This window comes from Ambystoma mexicanum, chromosome 2p (assembly GCF_040938575.1).
Source record: "Ambystoma mexicanum isolate Mex_15411 chromosome 2p, UKY_AmexF1_1, whole genome shotgun sequence".
NCBI classification, from domain to species: Eukaryota; Metazoa; Chordata; class Amphibia; order Caudata; family Ambystomatidae; genus Ambystoma; species Ambystoma mexicanum.
The window spans coordinates 1,378,391,007-1,378,412,584 of record NC_090923.1 but is presented as its reverse complement, the minus strand read 5'-3'; the positions used below and the strand labels follow the sequence as shown (position 1 = coordinate 1,378,412,584).

The following is a 21,578-nucleotide window of genomic DNA, read 5'->3' as shown; positions in this document are numbered from 1 at the left end:
GGGGGGTGTATTCTCTTTACCCCTTCCATAAAGGCCTTGATAACTGGTATCTTCCACCACGACACTTTAAGTTGGGAAGTGGTGTATGCAGAAAGTGCCGCTAGGTGGACTTTAATGGAATTAAACACTAGACCTGAATGCAGTAAATGGGTCAAGTACAGAATAATGTTAGTGGCAGAGCAGTCTACCGGGTTGATGTTCTTACTTCTACACCAGATGACAAATCTTTTCCACTTGCTAGAATAGCAGTGGCGAGTATTAGGTTTTCTGGCTTCCCTGAGGATGTCCATACATCTCTGAGGGAGATGTAAATGTCCAAATTCTATGATCTCAGGAGCCAGGCTGCTAAGTTCATGGTCTGAGGGCATGGATGCAGTGTCCTGCCCTTGTCTTGTGACAGCATGTTGTACGGGCAGGGAAGTTTCATTGGGGGAGATAGGGACATCTCCATCAAGTGAGCGAAGCATGGCTGCCGGGCCCACATTGGGGCTACTCGTATCATGGTAACCTGCTCTTGGTGCATCTTGTGCACCACTTTGTTGAGAAGGGGAGTCGGGGGAAAGGCGTAAACAAATTTCCCTGACCATTGAATCAACAGACCGTTCCCCTTGGACTGGTTCTGGGGGTACCTGGAGGCGTAACTTTGGCATTGTGAGTTCTCCAGGGTTGCGAATAGGTCTATTTCCGGGAAACCCCATTGCGTGAAGACGTCTAAGACAATGTTTTCGTGTAATTGCCATTCGTACTCTTTGGGTAGGGGGAAGTCTCTGCTGAGTTTGTCTGCTAGCAGATTGAGTTCCCCTGGTACATGTTGTGATAGTAGGAGCATGTTGTGTTTGAGAGCCCACTTCCATATATTCTGGGACAGCTTGGACAGTCCTGGAGAGTGAGTGCCCCCTTGCTTGTTGAGATAGTGCATGGCTGTGGTGCTGTCTGTGAGGACCATCACTGTCTTTCCTTGTAAGTGTTCCTGAAAGGCTTTCAGTGCTTTGAACACTGCTAATAGTTCCAGCAGGTTTATATGCTTGGATGCTAAGCTCGGAGTCCACACTCCGTGAGCAGCCTGATGGGATAGGTGAGCCCCCCATCCTGTAAGGGATGCGTCTGTAGTTAGAGTGGCTTCCACTGCGGGTGTGGCAAACGTTTTCCCTAATAACAGGTTTTCCTTTGTCCACCACCGTAGCGAGAGAACCAAGGCCTGCGAGACCACCACCAGATCGTCCCATTGTCCGCTGGCCTGACACCACTGGCTGTAGAGCCACTCTTGCATTGGGCGCATGCGCAGGCGCGCGTGAGGTACCTAATAAATACATGACGCCATCATCCCTAGCAAGCGCATTGCTTTGCGTACCGTCACCTCTCGACCTGCCACATATTGGGGGATCTGAAACAGCATGTTTTGGACCCTCTCGTTGGAGGGGAAGACGAGGCCGTCCTTTGTTCGAATTAGAGCCCCTAGGAATTGTTTGATTTGGCTGGGGTCTAAGCTGGACTTCTTTTCGTTGATGGAGAAGCCCAGTTGGGACAAAAGGTCTACGGTCCTTTGGGTATTGGAGAAGCATGTTTCGTAAGAATCCCGTTATGAGCCAGTCGTCGAGGTACGGGTTAACCGGGATGGATAATCTGCGCAGGTGGGCCGCTGCCACTGCCAGTACTTTCGTAAATACCCTTGGTGCAGATGCTATCCCGAAGGGTAGTACTCTGAACTGATAGTGTTTGTTCTCTATCTTGAACCTGAGGTATTTTCTGTGCGCTGGCAACATTAAAATATGAAAGTATGCATCTTTCATGTCTAGTGTTGTCATGTAATCCCCCTGTGATAACAGTGGGATTACTTCCTGCAAGGTCACCATACGAAACCTTTGGGGTTTGACAAAGTTGTTCGCTGGGCGCAGATCTAATACAGGGCGCATGGTTAAGTCCTTTTTGGGTACAAGGAAGTACACTGAATAAATACCTTCTGTTAGCTGAGATAGGGGGACAGCCTCTATAGCTTCTTTTTTCAGTAGCTCTTCTACTTCTTGAAGAAGAATAGTGAGGTGTTCCGGTGTCATGCGTCGGTTCCGTGGGGGTCTGTATTTCGGGGAACCATTGAATTCGATGCAGTATCCGTGGGCTATGGTGGATAATACCCAGGGGTCTGATGTTATTCCCTCCCATGCTGAAAGGAACGATGTTAGCCGGCCCCCGACCGGTGATGCATGGGAGGGGACCCGAATCTTTGGGTCATTTGTTGGTATTGGGCATGGGGCCTTTTGCACTGGAGCCGCGCCCTCTTCCTTTGCCACGACGTTGGCCTCTTTGACTGAACTGGGTGCTTTGGTTAGAGGGCCAGTTGGTAGCAGAGTAAAATTGTTGTTGGCTTTGCTGCTGGCATTGGCCACGAAAGGAGCGTCTATTGCCATAGCTGCGTCTGTTAGGTGGCCTAGAAATTTGGTCAAAAGTCTTGATGGTATCAAACTCCTTCTTCGCATGTTCTAGGGCCTCATCAACTGCTTTCCCAAACAGATGTGTTTGCTCTATGGGCTTATTTATTAGGGAAGCCTGAGTTTGAGAAGTATTCCCTGAACCAGGGAGCGGCCAGCTGTCTCTGCGGCATCTAAGGAGTTCTTTACGATGCCCTGGTTTACAAGAGTTCCCTCTGATATAGTAGCCAACAGGCATGAACGCAGGGGTTCTGGTGCGTCCTCTGCTTCGCTGCGCAGCTTGCTCCACTGTGCATCTGCGTAGCTAGCTAGTAGGGAATTGTTATTCACGATCCTGGTTGAGAAGGCGGCGGAGGTCGTGATTCTCTTCCCAAGTGCATAGAGCTTCTTGCCCTCTTTGTCAGGTGGTGCCTCACTAGTAGATAGTGGTACCCCCACTCTCTTTCTTGTGTTAGTCACTACCAGAGAGTCCGGAATAGAATGTCCCCTGATGTACAAAGGGTCAGAAGACGAAGGGCTGAAGAGCTTTTCTATCCGAGGGTTGACCCCTCTGGCTAAGGCCGGATTGGAAAGGGAAGGAGTTATTCTTCTCTTTATAGAAGCCAGGAGCGGAATGGACTGGCTGACCGGGGCTTTTTCTTTAATAACCTTTTCTACAAAGTCTATGTCCGGAAGAGTCTCCCCTGTGTCTATTTCAAAATGCGCTGCTGCCTTGCGCAATAGTGCATTAAGTGAAGGCTGGTCATCCATGGGGGAGGTGTTCCCAATAGGTGAGTCCTTGGGAGGAGAAGGATGAAAGACATCAGGGTCTGAGTGCACTGATGGGGAGTGCCAGGACTGTGAGGTAGCTGTATCTTCTTCAAAAGCTCCTGCGCTAGTGTAAGGGTCTTCCTCAAACCTCTCCTCCTCAAGTTCTTCCTCTCCACCTAAACACTCCTCATCTTCCTGGAGGTATTGCTCCTCTTCAGTGAGGTCATATGCATCTGCAGAAGGGGGAAACAGCCTAGGAATCTTGACCCTAGGGTCATCCTGGGTCCATTCTCTTGGTCTTTTGGGTGTGGGTGGGTTTTGTCTACCCAAAAACCTCTCCATCTTTTCCATACAAGAATGGAGTCTTTCCAGGGTCTCATGGGGAACCCCTGAATAGTCTAGAGGGGGGAAATCAGTGTTTTCACCTTCAAAACGCTTCGAACGCTCCCACAACGTTGACGAAAGGTTTCCGTCGCCCTCAGAAAAGCCCTCCGGTAGTTCAGAAGTGCCTTTAGATGGATGGGGCAGTTCCTGGCTACTCTTGTGCTTTTTCGGCGTTTCTATTTCCTTGGGTGCGGTATTCGACGTCTGTTTCGTCGTCCGCTTACGTTTGTCCTCGGAAACAATTCTCGCCAGACTCTCGACGACGAGTTCGTCAGTCGAGGGTTCTGGAGTCGGCGTTGCCTGCGTTGCGCGTTGTTTTTCGACGGCCGCTCTATGGAGTGTTACGTCGGATGTTTTTGAGGTAGTGCCCCGTATTAGATGAAAGCCCAATCGCTGGTCGCGGCTGCGTTTGCGGGTGGGGCTTGAGACCCTTGCGGTCTGAGGTCGACGCCGGAGTGCCCTGCGTCCCCTTCGGCGCTGGTGGATCCTTCGTCCTGGACGAAGAAGAGCCGTGGGTTGTGTGCTTAGGCCTATGGGGTCTGTGTGCGTCCTTGTCGCCGGGGTGTTCATCCCCATAAGCAGGGCGTGAGCCAAGCATGTCGGGGCCGGGGACGGACGTCGAGGAGCGCGGGCGCTCCTTCTGAAGGTTAATGACTTCCGTAACAGACGTCGAGTTATCACCCTCCTCGTCACTTTCTGTAACAGCGGCGGCGGGTGAGGAAACTGACTTCGACATAGCGTAGTCCGCCCACCTCTTAACTTTCCGTTCTTTAAGAGTTCTTGGTTTCAAGAGCTTACAGGCCGCGCAGCTGTCCTCTTTATGATCGAGGGGCAAGCAACGATTACAGAGCTTGTGTTTGTCCTTCCAAGTGTATTTGCCCCTACAGCGTGGGCAAAACTTAAAAGGTGTCCTCTCCATAGCTGAGGCAATAAAAACTGGTGATAACAACCCCAAGGGAAAGATAGGGGAGAAAGAAAGACATTCTCGACGAGAAGGTAAAAGTTCGAAACCCCCACTCTCCCTACTGTATGTTGGCCGGCGAGGCCTAGCCACGTGTTCGGCAGCGCCGAAGGATCTCCTCCGTCTCTTCTCCTCTGTCGAAAACTTGCCCGGCGGAGAAACAGCTTCACAGCTAACGTCGAGGGGAGGGATCTTTTAACAATAAGTATATATTAAGGACCGAGGTCCGTAGTAATTGTTTAGCAATGTCTCTCTAGGAGCTCCGCGTAAGGCGACCATAAGCTGGGCGGAAAAAAACAATCTGAGGGACCTCGACGCGTGAGGGATTGTGGGTACAACGCACGTCACTATAGGGATAGTGTTACAGACACGCCTTGTCGACGTCCCCCAGAGGATTCAAGGGGAGTAGGAGTGAGAGTACCCTCGGCTTTCTCACACAACCCATGGGAATATATATATCTTCGTAATTGTGGACTGCGTTACCCAGGACCCTGAACCCTTCCCACTCAAGAATAACGCCAGACAGCAAAACGTGAAACGTTTAGTCCTATATTTCACCATGGTCGGTTTCTCGAAGAAAATACTTACTGAGCAATGTAGCACCTTTATGTCTAATCTCATGAATGACTTGAAAAATGTACTCCATGTTGACACGCTTCATATCCCACTCTATGGACTCCAAACGGATGGCATGGTAGAATCATTCAATCAAACCTTGATGAATCGCCTTTGGAAACTGGAGGATGCAGATACAAGGAAAGTGAATGAGAGAATTCTTTAGGTGTTGTTTGCAGTCCAGAAGACTCCCCAAGCCTCCACTGGATTATCACCCTCTAACATAGTTTGCGGGAGAGATCTTCGTGATGACCTGGCTAGGATCTATTTGATCACTGCGCCGCCCATAACTGCGACGGCCAAAATGCTGACGCCAGTTACGGCACGGCGCAGTGATCATATCGATCACTGTGCCCGCTTCTCCCAGCCTGCACTGGCCCTCCCAACACCCCACCCCACTTACATTTACGGTGGCACACTTCTGCGTGTGCCGCCCGCAGGCTGCGATCCCTGCAGCGTCAGCTCCTCGCTCTAACGTGAGTTAGAGCTGATGCTGCAGGGTGCTTTTCTTTTTTTTTTTACGTGTCCCTGCTTTCTAAAATGGTAAGCGGGGGATACCCCCACAACCCTGACTCCCGTTACTGCGCCTAAGTAGAGTGGGGGACATCCCCGCAACCCCCGCTATGCTTGGGCCCAGTAAATGTCACCCTCATTTTGTGCGCCTCCAAAGTCGCAGTGACTGCGGGGGTGCAAAAATGAGGGTGACATTTTTGTACAATACCACCTGGCTATGCTTCTAATACCGCCTGATTTGTACAAGACACAACGCCTGATTTGTACAAGACACAACTCAAGGCCTCCAACTGGTGAGAGAAGCCATTCATAAGCACATGACGAGCAGCCAAGAGAAGCTCTTCAACAGAAAGGCTTGGCTCTTTAGTTTTCAAGTAGGGGACATGCGCTTGTCCCATTTTGCACCTCTGAAAAGAAATTTCTAGATGAGTGCATGGTCCCTACGACATTGTAGAAGTCCTAAGTGACCCGAAATACAGAATACAATAGGATGACCCATCAGAAGACAACACAGGTTTACCACACCAATAGGTTAAAAGTATGAAAAAAAACAAGTTACCCTACTCTCACGTTGAAAGCAGGAGTCTTTAAGAAAGGAACTTCCTGAGAAGTTGATATCTTTTGAACCAATACCTGAACAAGCAGAGGAGCTGTATGGATATCTTTACCAATTCCAGGAATATTTTTGTCTACAAATTAGGATGGGTCCAAGGATTATTTGTACATTGGTTCGAGGCCATGCATACGAAAGCGGTGAGTCTTCAAGCCCTATCAACTAGTAAACAAAACTCAGTGTCACTGGTGGTCTCCTGGTGTTTTGGTAAAGACATGGACATTTTGTATCGAATTCAGAGACATGAACTACATCGCCCACTTCAACGCCTATCGAATGACACAAATTGACAACATATTAGAGGGAATTGGTCCTGGTAGGTAGATATTCACTGGGACTACTTCACTTTATTGTGCGCCCATTCAGGCTTCATGGAGTTTCTGCACCTTCCACAGAGGTATGGATTATGTCTTTCAACTGCACCAGACATATGGAAGGGCATATTTAGATGATATAGCCTTCATAGATGTTAGAAAAGATTTTCTTTTTGTTGCATTCTTGCCATTGCTTTTGGCGACGCTTTCTTTTTGCTTTGTTTGAGCCCTGGACTGACTTTTTGGAGTTAAGTAAATTCTTCTACTTTACTTTCATTATGTCTTATTATGAGTGTGGTGTTCTGGAAATAAGGGTGCCGGCAGCAACGTGCCAGCACCCTTTACAGACCGCCACACTCCGACTCTGTGGGCAGGGGCTGTTACGCCCAGCAGGTCTGACCTGGAAATAGCCTACTACCATCTGACAGGCGGTCACTTAAGGCAGAGCAAAACCCAGGCACAAATCCTGACACAGGCTATCATTAGTTTCAGTTAGGTAGGGCAGGTTAGGCCCTTTTCTCGAACCCCATTTTCTTTAATAAAAGTTTATAGCCCAAATGTATTCAGTTGTCTGTGTCTACTTCATGATGCCTTCACAGTGGGGCCGGGTGCCCATAACGTTTTCATTACTTTTTATACGTTTGGGGGCAATTCCAGCCTTGCATCACATCATTCATATCCCTTTCTCTCTGGTTAAGTGGGGCCGGGTGCCTGTTTCATTCACTTTGTCTTTCATACCTGCGTCAGAAAAGGCGCTTCTCGTAGGAGCTTGGGCTCGTAATTGGTTTCTCGGTGCCAGGCCCAACACTGATCCTCAGTTCACACGCCACCCACGGAGCCGTATGCTCGGTCAAGGTGCCCGCCTTCAAGCCTCCAGCCAGAGGATTTCTTGCTCAACACATCACTGCTGCCTCTGCGGCTTGATGTGTTTCTGCCCTTCCAGGACGCCAGTGCTCCATGGGCTAGCCTCTGTGTAGCACTTGCCCTCCTCCCAGTGCGGGGAATTCCTCTCCAATTCACAGTTTGTTCTCCTCTCCTAAACATCATTAGTATCAATTCAATTATGTCCATCTTCCTTGATCATGGCAATCAGGCAAAGTTCACCATTACCTGAAGCCAATAGACTTAAGGGAAATATATGAGCATTATAGTTGTAACAGGGAATGCAACAGTTTTTCTGACATCCATATGTGCAGAAAGGGTGGTTTGGACAGGGATTCCATGCCGGAATGGGAGTCATAATCCCCAAGAAGGGAGTGACTCCCAGTGAGGTCCCACTTGCACAGAACCCTAAAGAGGGTCTTGCATAGCAGACTCACCTCGCTAGCCTCAAAGGGGGCGGCTCCCCTCTGGAGAGAATCAATGAATTGTCCAGATTTGTCACATACAAGTGCAAGTGCAGAGCTATCTTTTTGTCTTTCGCACTAGTGTGGGTTGTACTGCTTTGACGTTTTTTGTTTGTGGTTTGATCAGAACATTCCCCATAAAATAGACCAGGTATTTTTTAGCTGACATTTTTTGGGTTGGCTGTTAAACCTGCACTCCGGAGGGCTCATGCAATCACATAAAGATTGTGCATGTGTTCTGGCCAGGTATTACTTGTATAATGATGTCATCTAAATAGGCTCCAGAGAAGCTAGAATATGGTTCCAGGATTTTGCCCATCAACTTTTGGAATGTGGCAGGGGCACCGTTCAACCCAGAAGGAAGTACCATGAATTGAAAGAGCCGATGAGGCTCTAGGTGGGATTTAAGTGTACCTGCCAATAACCTTCGGTTAGGTCTAGTGTGGAGATGAACTTGGACAATCCTAGCTTCTCAATGAGCTCATCAATTCTGGGCCTAGGGTAATAATCAAAAGTGGAGATGGAATTTAATTTTCTAAACTTAATGCAAAATCTCCAAGACTTGTCCGGTTTGGCTACCAATACAATGGGAGGTGACCACAGACTCTCTGAGGGATCAATGATGTTGGCCTTGAGCAACTCATGCAGTTCGACCTCGATAATTAGTCTCCTTGCCTACAGGATCTGGTAAGGTTTAATATTTACTGTTTGCCAGGCTGGTGTGCGGATCTAGTGAAAGAAATTCTGAATTCTACCTGGTTGTTAAGGAAATATCTCGGGAAACTGGTCTAAAAGGTCTCGGAGGTCTTCCTGTTGGGAGCAGTGGTAGATGTTGTAGGATTAGTTGTTGGTCGAGGTCAGGGTCTGTAAGGAGGGAGGCCATAGCCACTGCAGTTTCCTCCACAGGGTCGAGCTTCCATTCCTTCAACAGGTTTATATAATAGATCTGGGCTTTCTGTTGTCTTTTGGATTTGGCCACTACATATGTCACAAGAAGACAAACGCAGTGGATATGGCAAGAGAAATATGGAGGGAAAAGGGGAGTCAATCCCAGTGAGATCCCACTTACCAAGACTCCTAGTGCGAGTCTTGCATAGTGGGCTCACCTCCCTAGCCTCAAGGGGGGTGGCTCCCCTCTGGGGAGAAGGGAGTAATTGTCTAGATACAGATTCAACATTATCCTAGGGCAGAGAGTGATGTGCAGGAAGGAATTTCTTATCATAAATTAAATAAATTAAATAATAAACCACTGATACCTCTTCACCAACTTGATCACAAAACTCGATGACCCAGGAGGCCTATGAAAAATGGCACTGTCCAGTTAAGTATCTTTTAGAATCACGTTTACAGAATTTTAGAAGTAACCGAGAGTTTTACCAAAGAGAGCAATGGGATAAACACAGTTAGGGGGAAAAGCTAGGCAGGTTCTTCTTTTACCCAACATGTGCACTAGAACGTCAACCACCCAAAGGGGATACCAGGGGAGAACCCAAGTGCCCAGGCCAAGGTTTGGGAACTCCAGGCCATGAAGAGCCGTTTGCAGAGGGATCAAAAGCCTACTCTGGATAATGGAAAACACACTAGGAGGGACCACAAACCCTATCACTCCCAGACCCAAGGAGCCCATAATGAAGAATTCCAAGAATACACAGGGATCCCAAGACAAGGTGGCCCGCACTCACATTGATGAATGAGGAATGGTTTGCCCAGGAATGGTGGTAAAACTCAGTGTTTAGGCACCAAAGTTTAGGTTGGGCTAGTCATAATTAGGACCTCGTATTTAAAGGAACTCAAACCCATTACTCTGCAAAAATCCAGAAAGAAAGAAGGCATCAACGGGACACTGAAGAGGAAGACCCACAAGGCAGGAGCACCAGCATCCTATGAAATTGCAACAGGGGGATGTAGAAACCCGACCCAGGTTCAAGGGCAGCTCAAGGGCTCAGGAAGGAGAAGATAGTCAGTAAGAAATAGGGCCTCATTACAAGCATGGGGATCCGGAAACTACGGTACCGGTAAGCATGCCGGTACCGTAGTTCCCAGACCGCCATACTACGAACTGTGCTCGCGGGCGTCTGTCAGCCCACCAGGTCTGACCTGTCGGGCAGAGCGGCACCTGCGAGCACAGCACATCGGATGCACCGGCACCACTCTGAATGGTGCCGGTGCATCCGACGTCATATTCCCATTCAGCCCTATGGGGCCGAATGGGGATGGGGAGTCCCTAATTACCGGCACCCGCAAATGGGCAATTACCGGGTCTGCCATACTCAGCATGACCCGGTAATTGCCCATTCGCGGGTGCCGGAAAAAATGGATACCAGCGGCAGCCCTGCCTGTAGTACAGGCACAGCTACCGCCAGCCTCGTAATGAGGTCCATAGTCTCACTTTAGGGGCAACAGCACAAGACAATTCAGGATGTCCGAAGATGGAGCTGTGGTAGGGTGAGAGCAAGGCGCTAGACGTCCATGCCATGGAGACTCACCAATTCTGAATGCACTCAGTCCAAGAGGATTTAGCTGAGAGGCAGCACAGCAAAGGCCAGAATAGTGCTCCAAAATTTTAAAGGAATTTAATCAGACAGGAGGACTGAGGGAGGACAAGGAAGAGTCCAGGATAGGATTCCAGCATATAAAAAGACAACTGAGAGCAAGAACAAGGTGCCAGGGTCTAACCAGGATGGCCCAACTAGGTCCTCAGCAACAGCAGCTCATCTTCAGCTTCAGTCCTTCCGCATTTCAGATATGAATCTCTGAAGAATGCAGAGGGTCTCCACACTGATAGCATATTCACTCAGGGGCTGGCCTAAGCCTGTGGTGTGTGTGGAGGGTTGGCTGGCCTAAGCCAACCCTACAAAAACACCACAGGGCAGTGCACAAAGATGCAGGTGGCCAGGCCTAACAACCAGCAAACACACTGTCCTATCCACAAAGGATGTAGACTGCGGATGGCTGTGGGCCATAGGTTAACCTAAACCAGTTCAATCACAAACTGTGGGTGCAGGAGTGGCTAGGGGAGTGCATGTCAGCATCACCAGGACTTTTAGGCCTGCCTCATGGTTTACACAAAGGCAAAAAGCACCCGTGCCTAGGGTGCAATATGTCCTACTAGGGCAGGACAGCAGAAAAATCAGAGCATAGGAATACTGTGTTTACCGGGCTCTCTAAATACAATGTGATCACAGGTCTGTAGCACCCACCCGCTTTGTGTCTCAGTTCACAGTCTCTGGGATATAGCACCCAGCTTGCTATCGGATTTCTGATCTGGTGTTTTAGGGCCCTAGTTAACTGTGAGAGTTAAGATGTCTTCCACTCTCTATGCCATCTCTCTCCTACTAACTCTCTCACTGTAAGGGAAGAATTGCCTTTCCTCTTTCTGATAAGGGATATGTCAGTTTTCTCTATCATTAGCATTTAACTTCATTTCAGCAGTAAAGCGATAAAAGTTTTAACAAACACACAGTTTGACAATGTACAATTACAAAAACATCACACATGGTTTTCCTGTGAGAATACAAAAAAAGGTAATGACAACATTAGATTAGAGATAAGCCAGTTCTCACTTAGCAAAGACATAGGTGACTGGATTTGGAGCAAATATCTGCATTAGAACTGGAATGCTGAACAATTTCAGTGGACCTCAATCCATGACAGGCTTAACCTGCAATCCTCTCTTGGAGATCTATTCCTGGGCAGGGCAGCATTTGCTCCTGTGAGCACAGACCAATAGGGGTTCAACACAGGAAGAGTGACTAATTACTATTGCAGATTTTGACAAAGGTCCACTCGATGTATTAAAATGTAATATGCCCTCAACTAGATGGACATCTTTGAAATTAATTCGAATAGAGTCTTACACATTGGAACCCTGGCAACAAGACCTGATACAGCGTATAATATGGTCCTGGTTGACAAATGAGCAGCCCCTCACCTGCCAGATCCAGTGCAGACATTTATTTAGAAGGGCATCTCTGGGTTCATGGTAATTTGGGGCAAGCTTAGGGAACTTGTGGAGGTAAAGTGACATCCCATCCTGTAAAAATGACAGCCTACTACAATTGTCAGTTAATCTTTCAAAGGGTAGCCCAGCTGAGGTACTGTACTTCCTGGTTTATTAATTGCCCCGGGTTTTCCGGCTGCATCTGGGCCCACAGGGTACAGCAATGAGGACCTGGAGAGGCTATGGGAGGTCCCACTGTGGACATAATTGTAATTGGTTATTTGTTGAGCGCTTATACACAGGTGAAGTGCATATGTATTATAATTCAACTTGGGTAATGCCTCCACTCCCACTGGACCTGTCAAGGGTTGAATATTCATTTTTGGAGCCTGTTTGAAGGCTCTCCATCTCTGAAGTGCAATGGCGCAGACGGGCTAAAAAACCGTGGTGTGGAAGGTTGGCCCAGAGAAATTGCCAGTGGTTTAGATTCATTTGAAACCTTCCACCCATCACTTTTGTGGTCAGTTTGTTTCTCCTTGTGAGAGAGGGTAAGCCCAGACTTGGGTCCCTTGCTCACTGCGCCACAGGGAACCAGGCTGCACCTCACTGAGGAGGTCCAACAAGGCCGAAACATGTCTGGGGTTGCTTGGTTTTCTGAGCAGAGGGGACCTGGCCTAGCAGTTCGGGCTGGGCTGTTACCTTCGGTGGCGGCAGCTGCTGACTGATTTGCACATGACTGGTCCCCTTTTGCAATGGCGCAGACGGGCTAAAAAACGGTGGTGTGGAAGGTTGGCCCAGAGCAATTGCCAGTGGTTTAGATTAATTTGAAACCTTCCACCCATCACTGTTGTGGTCAGGTCATGGTAATTTGGGGCAATCTTAGGGAACTTGTGGAGGTAAAGTGCCTTTCCAGCCTGTAAAAATGGCAGCCTACTACTATTGTCAGTTAATCTTTCAAAGGGTAGCCCAGCTGAGGTACTGTCCTTCCTGGTTTATTAATTGCCCCGGGTTTCCCGGCTGCATCTGGGCCCACAGGGTACAGCAATGAGGACCTGGAGAGGCTATGGGAGGTCCCACTGTGGACAAAATTGTAATTGGTTATTTGTTGAGCCCTTATACACAGGTGAAGTGCATAGGTATTATAATTCAACTTGGGTAATGCCTCCACTCCCACTGGACCTGTTAAGGGTTGAATATTCATTTTTGGAGCCTGTTTGAAGGCCCTCCATCTCTGAAGTTGGTAACGGTATTATCAGGACCAGTGACCGACACAGGCACAGGCAACTCATCCTCCAGTTGGGTCATTTGGGCCCCTCTCTCTGCCCCCAAAACAGTCGAAGGTCCCTCCTTGCTTCTACCACTGCCCACCAGTTCAATTAGATAAAGAACTCATTTCCTGAGTTGAAAACCTTCAGCAAAAACAATGCTACACTGGCAAATGTTAGGCACTGGACCCCTCCCATCCGAATAAGTTGGTAAACTGTTGTCCACTATCGCAGGCAGGGGAAAAACCACGCTGCCTTTTGACTGGTAACAAATCACCAATAGCCCCTACAGTTACCACCTGTGGCCCTAAGCCTACAATTCCTTTGTGCATGGGCCCAAATGATTAATTGTCCTCCGGTGACCCTTGGGAACACCCATTCAATCATGTGGTTATATTCAAAGATTTTGCAGGTTGACGGGATTCATCGGGGGCAGGCTTCTTACAAATTATATTTTCTCCCATCGCAGCTGTCAGAGGTGGGAGCTCTGAAGCTGTAGGGGTTACGGTCATTGTGCAGCTGGTAAGGCAGAACATCCCAGGATCGGGGGCAAGATCAGAACAAATCGCTCAACTTACTACCATTCTGGGGGGGACACCTACAGATATGAACAATGACACAGAGCCCATATCTTCATTAGTTTGGCATAAGCTCATACTTCCATCTTTTTCAGTTTTGCAGAGTTCAGCAGAATAAGCAATTTCAGCAGTATCTTTGGCAACTGATCTCCTCCCCCATGGGTCCACACTAGTTGGAAGGAAAGTTGCGGGGGGGCTGGGAGGGGCGAACAGACCCAGAAAGTTATTCATTTCAGTTATTAAAGAGTGGGCTTCACTAAAAGATCTCTTATTATTAGGTGTGCTTGAATATTTGGTGCATGCTGCTGGGAGTTTCTTTTTAGCTGTTACAATGCTCCGTTTGAATATGGATGCAAACATTAGCAGGATTTGGTACAACGTCAGGGGTGTCAGGGATTAACACATACATTTTAGGTTTGCTGCACCTTCTGTTTAAGAAAAGGGAGGAGGGAAGTGCAAAGCACAGGGCCACGTTCCTTATTATCACTTTAGAATCTTCCCTTAGTCACTTAGTTTCCTGGGTTAATCATAGGTCGCTCAGTTGGCTCGGGGTCCTTTATCACAATATTGAACTCAGTGTCATAGAGAATAGCTAGATGGAGGGCTCTCACCTGCTATCTGCATGGCCCTAGAGAAACAACTCCTCTTCCTGATCCGCTTCTGCACCGGAGGAACTTCCACATGCGCTGTACAGTATCCAATGTCTTTAAGGAGCCTCAAGTACTTTCCAAGAGGCACATCCTTATCCCACCCCCAGGCGCAAACACCCACGAGTGCAAACACCCGCACCATTTCCCCCTGAGGGCTTCATCCTAGCGGAGGACGCAGCAGTCTTTAGCCTATAGGGGGCAGGGCCTAAGGAGCTTGGTGGCAGCAAGGGAGGAAAGATTCTCCCACAGGTGCAAACACCTGCACCCTTTCACCAGGCAGGCTTCACCCTCGCTGGGAGACGCAGAAGTTTTTAGTCCATAGATGGCGGGGTCTCAGGAGCTTGGCGGCAGCAAGAGAGGAAAGACTCTCCCACGGTTGCAAACACCTGCTCCCTTTCCCGACCGCGGGCTTCACCCTTGCGGGGGGATGCAGCAGTTTTTAGTCTATAGGGGCAGGGCCTCAGGAGCTTGGTGGCAGCAAGGGAGGTAAGACACTCTCACAGGTGCAAACACCTGCCCCTTTCACCCAGCAGGCTTCACCCTCGCTGGGAGACGCAGCAGTTTTTAGTCCATAGATGGCGGGGTCTCAGGAGCTTGGCGGCAGCAAGAGAGGAAAGACTCTCCCACGGTTGCAAACACCTGCTCCCTTTCCCGACCGCGGGCTTCACCCTTGCGGGGGGATGCAGCAGTTTTTAGTCTATAGGGGCAGGGCCTCAGGAGCTTGGTGGCAGCAAGGGAGGTAAGACACTCTCACAGGTGCAAACACCTGCCCCTTTCACCCAGCAGGCTTCACCCTTGCGGGGAGACGCAGCAGTTTTTAGTCCGTAGGGGGTGGGCCTCAGGATCTTGTCAGCAGAATGGAAGGAAAGACTCTCCCACTGGTCCTCTATCACTTACATAAAGATATTGTGCTCTCCACTGCACACTATAAAGTATCACAAGTAAAGTATATGGTGCCATTTACACTGGCAGATATTGAAAATAGTGTAAGCAAGCCAGAGGAGGGGATGGGGCGGTCCAGCTCCTGAGACCTCATCACAGGTGGGCCCACAGCAGAGATGCAAGCCTTTGAAGATGCCATAACGTTTTCAATTCATGCTCCAACTGCTCTTTGTCGTGCTTTGGCTGCCCCTTCTGACTTCAAGGGTCAGATATTTACATGGCCAGTGTTACCACTAACTTTCTGTAAGTGAATCTGATCGGTTGTCATCTGCGCCCATACGTAATGGGCATATGGATTGGTTGGGTGCTGTAATGATTTCATTTGCCTCTTCTGCTGAGGTCCGCAGCTTCCCAAAGTGATAGAGGACCCATCTGCCACCTTTACGCCAGGTGAACGTCTCGCCTCTAATTTGGTTGAACGCTGGATCTCTGGGACACTCTGACTCAGCTCGGTGGGGCATGTATGTATTCACGGATTGCCTTCACTCCACTTGCTTTCCTCCAACGAGGACTTCTTCTCATCTTATGGTATCTAGTAAGGTCTTCTCAGTTGTGCACTACTCCCCTGGTCCCGAAGCAGGATGTTGTGTATGGATGCTTCATTCTCCTTCTCTTTGGGCACTTTTGCTCTTCCTGGTTGCAGGTTTTAATGGGGAATGGGTTTGAAATGCAGTACTATGACAAAAGGCGGTTCAAGCCACCTCAGAAAATGATATGGTGGCGCTTTCATAATGTATAGGTTCAAACACCAGATAAACACCTGGACTGTGAGAATCACCACCATTGCCAGAGCCTATAACTCTGAGCTTTGCATTCTCACAGAACTGCATGTATGCAATATGACCAAGGCAGCATCGAGACAATTAGGTATGGCTTGTTTCTCTGGGTTTGCAATCACATCACTTACTGTAGGTTAAATGTGTCAGAGTGGGTTAACTAAATGTGTTTCAAAATCATAGCTGTATGAATACTGGTCTCCCCAGGTTTTTCTAATCTAATGTAGTCTCAGGGACATAGCACCCAAGGGGTTCTTGGTTCACCTCACAGTGCCTGGAATATAGTGCAAATGTTTAACCACAGCATACCATCCTATGCAATTAACAATACATTTCCAACAGCAACTCTTTCTTCCTCATTGCTTAGGGTTTGCCAGGCTGCAATATTATTACCCTCCAGCTATGGGTCCCCATCCTGGTCTAATGTCTCTTGCATTGGATCTCAGTGTGGGTCTCAATAAGCTATTCATGTCTCTTTCTTGGTCTGGTCTTGCCAGTGTCAAGACAGATTTTCCTATGGGAGTTCTGGGGTCACTTATTAGGGTCCCCCTAAACTTTTTCCTTTTTGGTTGACCAACCTATTTATGGTGGTCAGAGGGACTTCTGAAGTCCCCCTGCTATTGCAACTTTTTCACTCATTATGAATGTATGGTCAGGGGCTGCCCAAAGGGCTCCCGATCCTGGGAATGCTTACGTGTAGCCTAGAGTGATTATATCACCCTAATTTTAGGGGGTAGGCTGGTGGGAGCTGTTATTTAGTTTTATATTCACCTTGAGTGCATGCAAATTTACCATATTGGTAGCAACTGTACCTTTTTGTTAGCCACTGGAATACAAGTGTATTTTTAAGACCAACTCTGTCATTTTGTTTTAGTGGCTACCTTTGTTCAGGGCAACCATGAGTTATGCTTACAAATGTCCATTCTGCCCATATGGGCTCTTTATGAGCCCAGTGAGGCAGCCTCCATATTTACTTTTACTGGTTTAGACCAGTCTTTTTCCCTGGGATGGATAGATCTGATCTCGTGGGGGTGGTCTAGGTTGAGTGGCAAATTAGGGAGCCAACAAGTTGGTCCGACCTCCTGCCCTTTTCTTAATAGCCCCCTATTATGATTGGCGGGCTGTGTTAGGCTAGCCCCATTGAGTGGTAGTGCTAAAGTGGCTGGGAAGTCACATCCTGGAAACTGCACTGAGAAAAGAAGCCTCATCCTTATGGGTTTGTTTAGCCTTCTTAGAATCCACTTTTGGTATCTAAACACTGTGACCACTTAACTGGATTGGTGGGTTATTCAAGATAGTCACCCTCAAGGGTCTCTGTGGTGCTGGGTTATGACTATTCGCAGGCGGGTTTCACCTACATTTTCCCAATGGTTTCCATTGGGGGCTTCTCCTGCTACACTGAAATTTCTTCTGAGCCTCCTGGTTCTCGAACTGGCCTCTATAACTCTTCACTGGAGTCTCCACTGGTCCTCGCTGGGGTTGTTTGATGCTAAATCTGCACCTGTGGAGTAGAACTGGCACATACTTGCCTTTCCCCCATACACACAGATTGCCTATTGACTTTGTCAAGTTTATATCTATGGGAACATTTTACTCACCTGAAACTCATCTAAAGTAACTTTGAGGGTACTTACCTGCCCCTGGACATGTTTCCTGCATCCAGTTTGGACCCAGTGTGAGTATTGGGCCTAAGACCTGAATTTTAGCTTGTACCTAAGTCAGGTCTTCCGGTATTGTCTCAAAAAAACAAGAAATAAAATGCTGAATGCTTTTTTACACTGTAACTATTTTGGTGACAATGTAAATATTATTCTAGGATTGGTGAGGCCATGGCGTGGGTGTGTGTGTATATAATATATATCTTATCTTCCAGCGGCATATGGTTGTATTTTAGAATTGTTTTCAGCCGTAGAACCATTACTGACTGTGATATGCACATTTGTATTTTCTTGTGTGCTATGTCCCAGAAATTCTATGACTTTGTTACAGTTGGCATTGGGATCCTGTGTGACTATTTCAATGATGTTTTAAAGTCTAGATCCCTTCCCTCCCCAACCCTTCCCTTTGTATGCAGTGCACTTCTCCAACGTAGTGGACCTGCAATATAATATAGTGTGTTGTGTCTTTATGATTTTTACTGTTTTCATAACACACCAGGTACTTTTATACTGTGTGGTTTGTTACTAAAGTACACATTTAACTAAAACAGGCCTATATATGTGTAATGTAATACATGTGTATACTTTCAGTATACCAGTGTGGTGTTTTTTCTATGGATAAGTGTGTGAACTGATTGTATCTTTGTGTTAGCCCACAGCCCCTTCCTAGAGTTAAGCATGACTGTTCTGCCACTATACAATTTGGGCTGGTAGTTTTGTCCCACCTTAATGTTAGTGGATTTAGAGCCCACACTATAGGCATATGCAAAAAATACCGAGTATCTGATACACAGCCCACAGCAGGCTCTCATCTCTCTCTGTCTGGTCTCTTGCAGGGTCGTGTCCGAGATACCTTGCTCTTTCGTTGCGCTACTTCTCACCTCTCTGCTTTTAAGTCTGTGAGCACAGATCTCTTTTGTAGTGCTCCTGATTAGTCTGTATGATCAAAAAATAGCTGATTGGTATTCTCCAGCTTCGTCTGCCTTCCAGGTCAGGATTGGTTATGGCCACTTCCAACGTGATCCTTTTAAACTCTTTCCCTTTCCATCCTAAAGGTTATCAGCTGCGCATGCTCATTGTCTCCCTGCTGGTAGTTATCTCTCATCGGTGTAGGCATGGCTGCACTGCTTTGGGGCTCCCTGCTGGTTGTCTATCAGATGGCAGTGTTACTGAATCATAATGAGTGGTTCCTTTCACCCTTCAAGCTACCGCTGGACACCAGGCGGTGATTGTGTGCGGTAACATAACCAACTGCAAGAACAATCCCTGCTTGCAGGTCTGTTCCCTTGAGAGTTAGAACGGTGTTGGTGCATGACAAGTAAGTGTTTTCCCCTTTAGGGAGGCCGGAGAAGGGGTCCTACCCCTCACTTGATAACCTCATATGCTGGAGGCTGCAAACCTCCTTTACCTTTACTCACATCATTCAAAAGGAATCAAGGTTGTTGAAGATGCCCTGGGGAATCATCCATACGCAAGATCCAGGTAGATCTTCATGCAGTGGTGGGTGGGGAGAGGCATCACTAGTCCCCAGAGACCCTTATACCATGAAGGGGAAATATTCAATTTGACTTTGTTACAGCGTCTACGCTCTGTGGAGAGCTTGACGATTTCCAATTCAATTAACTGAATCCATATTATGTAAGATAAAAAAGATAAAGAACACGTCTGCATTCACATGACGCTGCCACTGTTTACCTAACCTTTTCATATGAGTAAATGTTATTTAATTAGAAAGCCCCAATTAATTTGTCCTGACCTGTGTTGGGACAATCTCTGCTTTCCTTTCTGTCGTTTTTCTGTGTTCTTTTCGGAAACTTAGTTTCTTCTTGCATTTTCTTGACTAACGAATCTGAGCTGGCAGTTAGATCACCTTTGGAAAAAGAAATCAAATTAATGATTAACACTTTTCTGTGTGCAAGGCCACAAGATAGACATATTTCAATTTGCTGAACGAAGTGCCCTTAAACTGTGACAGTTATAAACTTCTACCCCAAAACCAACATGTATGTGCTAATGCCACATAAACAAGAACATTTTCAATATACCTGGGATCGAAAACCCTGCTAGCCTCTAAGGGTCTGGCTTGTTTGACACTAACTGCTTTTTGATGTATTTATTTATTACATTTGTAAAGCACTCTAAACCCGTGGGCCTCAAAGCGCTGGTTGCATGATCAGTTACAGGAAAGCATTTGTACAATCAAATAGCAGCAGGCGGTAGAATTACAGGCACGCGTTCATACAATCAGATAGGTGGCAGGCAGCAGACACTTGCAAGCGGGTGATCTTCTAGGTAAACAGCCACTTTTTGAGGTGTTTGCGGAAAGTCCAGTATGATTGTTCTCATCTCAGGACCAGCAGTAGGGAGTGTCTAAGTTTTGCTGCAATGACTGGGAAGCTGTTTCTGCCGGTTCTGGCTAGTGAGAATCTAGGAGAGATGACCGTTGACGTGTTATATCCACAGGCAACGTCACCCTCCCTAAACTGGCAATTCAACATTCAAACACTATTTTTCCCATAATTCCCCTCAGGGCTACATGGAAGACCCAGACTGGATCCAGGAGAATCAATTACAGTTCCAGAAAGAAGGGGAATACGAAGAATGCCTAATGGAGTGCCTAACTTGGGATGGGGAAGGATGAACAGGTTCCAAGCCCAATTTATCTGATCCCAGCTGACAAACCAATCTGAGAAATACTACATCTGCATAATCCCTCAGGTTTGAAGGCAGGAAGGCGAAAGGGGAGGCTGGGTAATCTACAAGAACAGGAATATTTTTGCCACCCTTTATGAAGAAAATATTCTGGGCTTCATTACGACCCTGGCGGTAAGTAATGTACATTACCGGCATGGCGCAACTAACGTGTCCGTGCTGGCCGGAAGCCGCAAAAAGCGGCACATTACGACCCATCGGGCACGAGCATTGCGCCATGCCGGTAATGTAAACTGCGCCATGCCGGTAACGCCCCCAAAACGGCACCTACCGACATCGTATGCCGCGCGAGGTGCACTACCGCCACCCCGCCCACCGATATTAGCGGTGACCGCAATTAGCGGTGACCACAAATAAGCGCAACCGGAAGTTGCGTCATCGCGGCGAAACGGGAAAGAGCACGGTGGCCATCTTAAAAAACACAATCCATTGGCATCCTCTGCAACCAGTGGACATCTGATCGTGAGAACTGGCACAAAACATCAGCTACATCTACCCTTTGAGAAAATGCCTAAAGTTGTCAAGAAAAGTTGTGATCGCCAGCGGCAGGACCGTTTCAGCAGGGAAGAGCTGAACATGTTGGCGGAGACCCTCCAGGAAAACGCCCCTGTAGTCTTTTCCACCCAAATGACCAGACCGGCAATCGCACAGAAGAAGGCCATATGGGCCATAGTTGCACAGCGGGTCAGTGCAGTAGGAACAGCACCCCGCAACGCGAGACAGTGCCATAAGCGGTGGGATGATATCCGGCTCCGCGTTAGGAGCATCCTGACTGCCAACAGGAACCTGGGCCTGACAACCCGCGGAGGATCAGAGACCCAATAAAATTGCAGCCCTGGGAGGAAATCTGTGCCACTACAATCGGCATCGAGAGCATTGAGGGGGTAGGAGAAATGGAGAGAGGAGCCCCGACATCAGGCTATGTAGGCAGGTTCCTCAAATCAAGCCATGCAAAAGTCACTGAAGTCCATATTCATGGGAAGCACAATGTTGCCTAATAGTGTTAATGCGACACATCATCCCTACAGCCATTTCTGACCTCCACCCTGTACACATGCAGTATGCACACCCTAACTGTAGGCACCCACATACCTCCATGCTACTTCCACACAAAAGGGAGACAACCTGTATGTCC

At 47.9% G+C, this 21,578-nt stretch overlaps 1 protein-coding gene across 5 annotated transcripts in view; it reads right to left on the bottom strand.

Annotated features, from left to right (window-relative positions):
• LOC138567511 (uncharacterized) overlaps window positions 1-21,578 on the bottom strand; it is a 530,120-nt gene that overhangs the window by 313,057 nt on the left and 195,485 nt on the right. For all 5 annotated transcript variants that reach the window (XM_069645777.1, XM_069645778.1, XM_069645779.1 and 2 more), the window contains exon 4: window positions 19,488-19,601. In XM_069645777.1, the coding sequence (XP_069501878.1) occupies window positions 19,488-19,601 (114 nt within the window). The remainder of the gene's footprint in view (window positions 1-19,487; window positions 19,602-21,578) is intronic.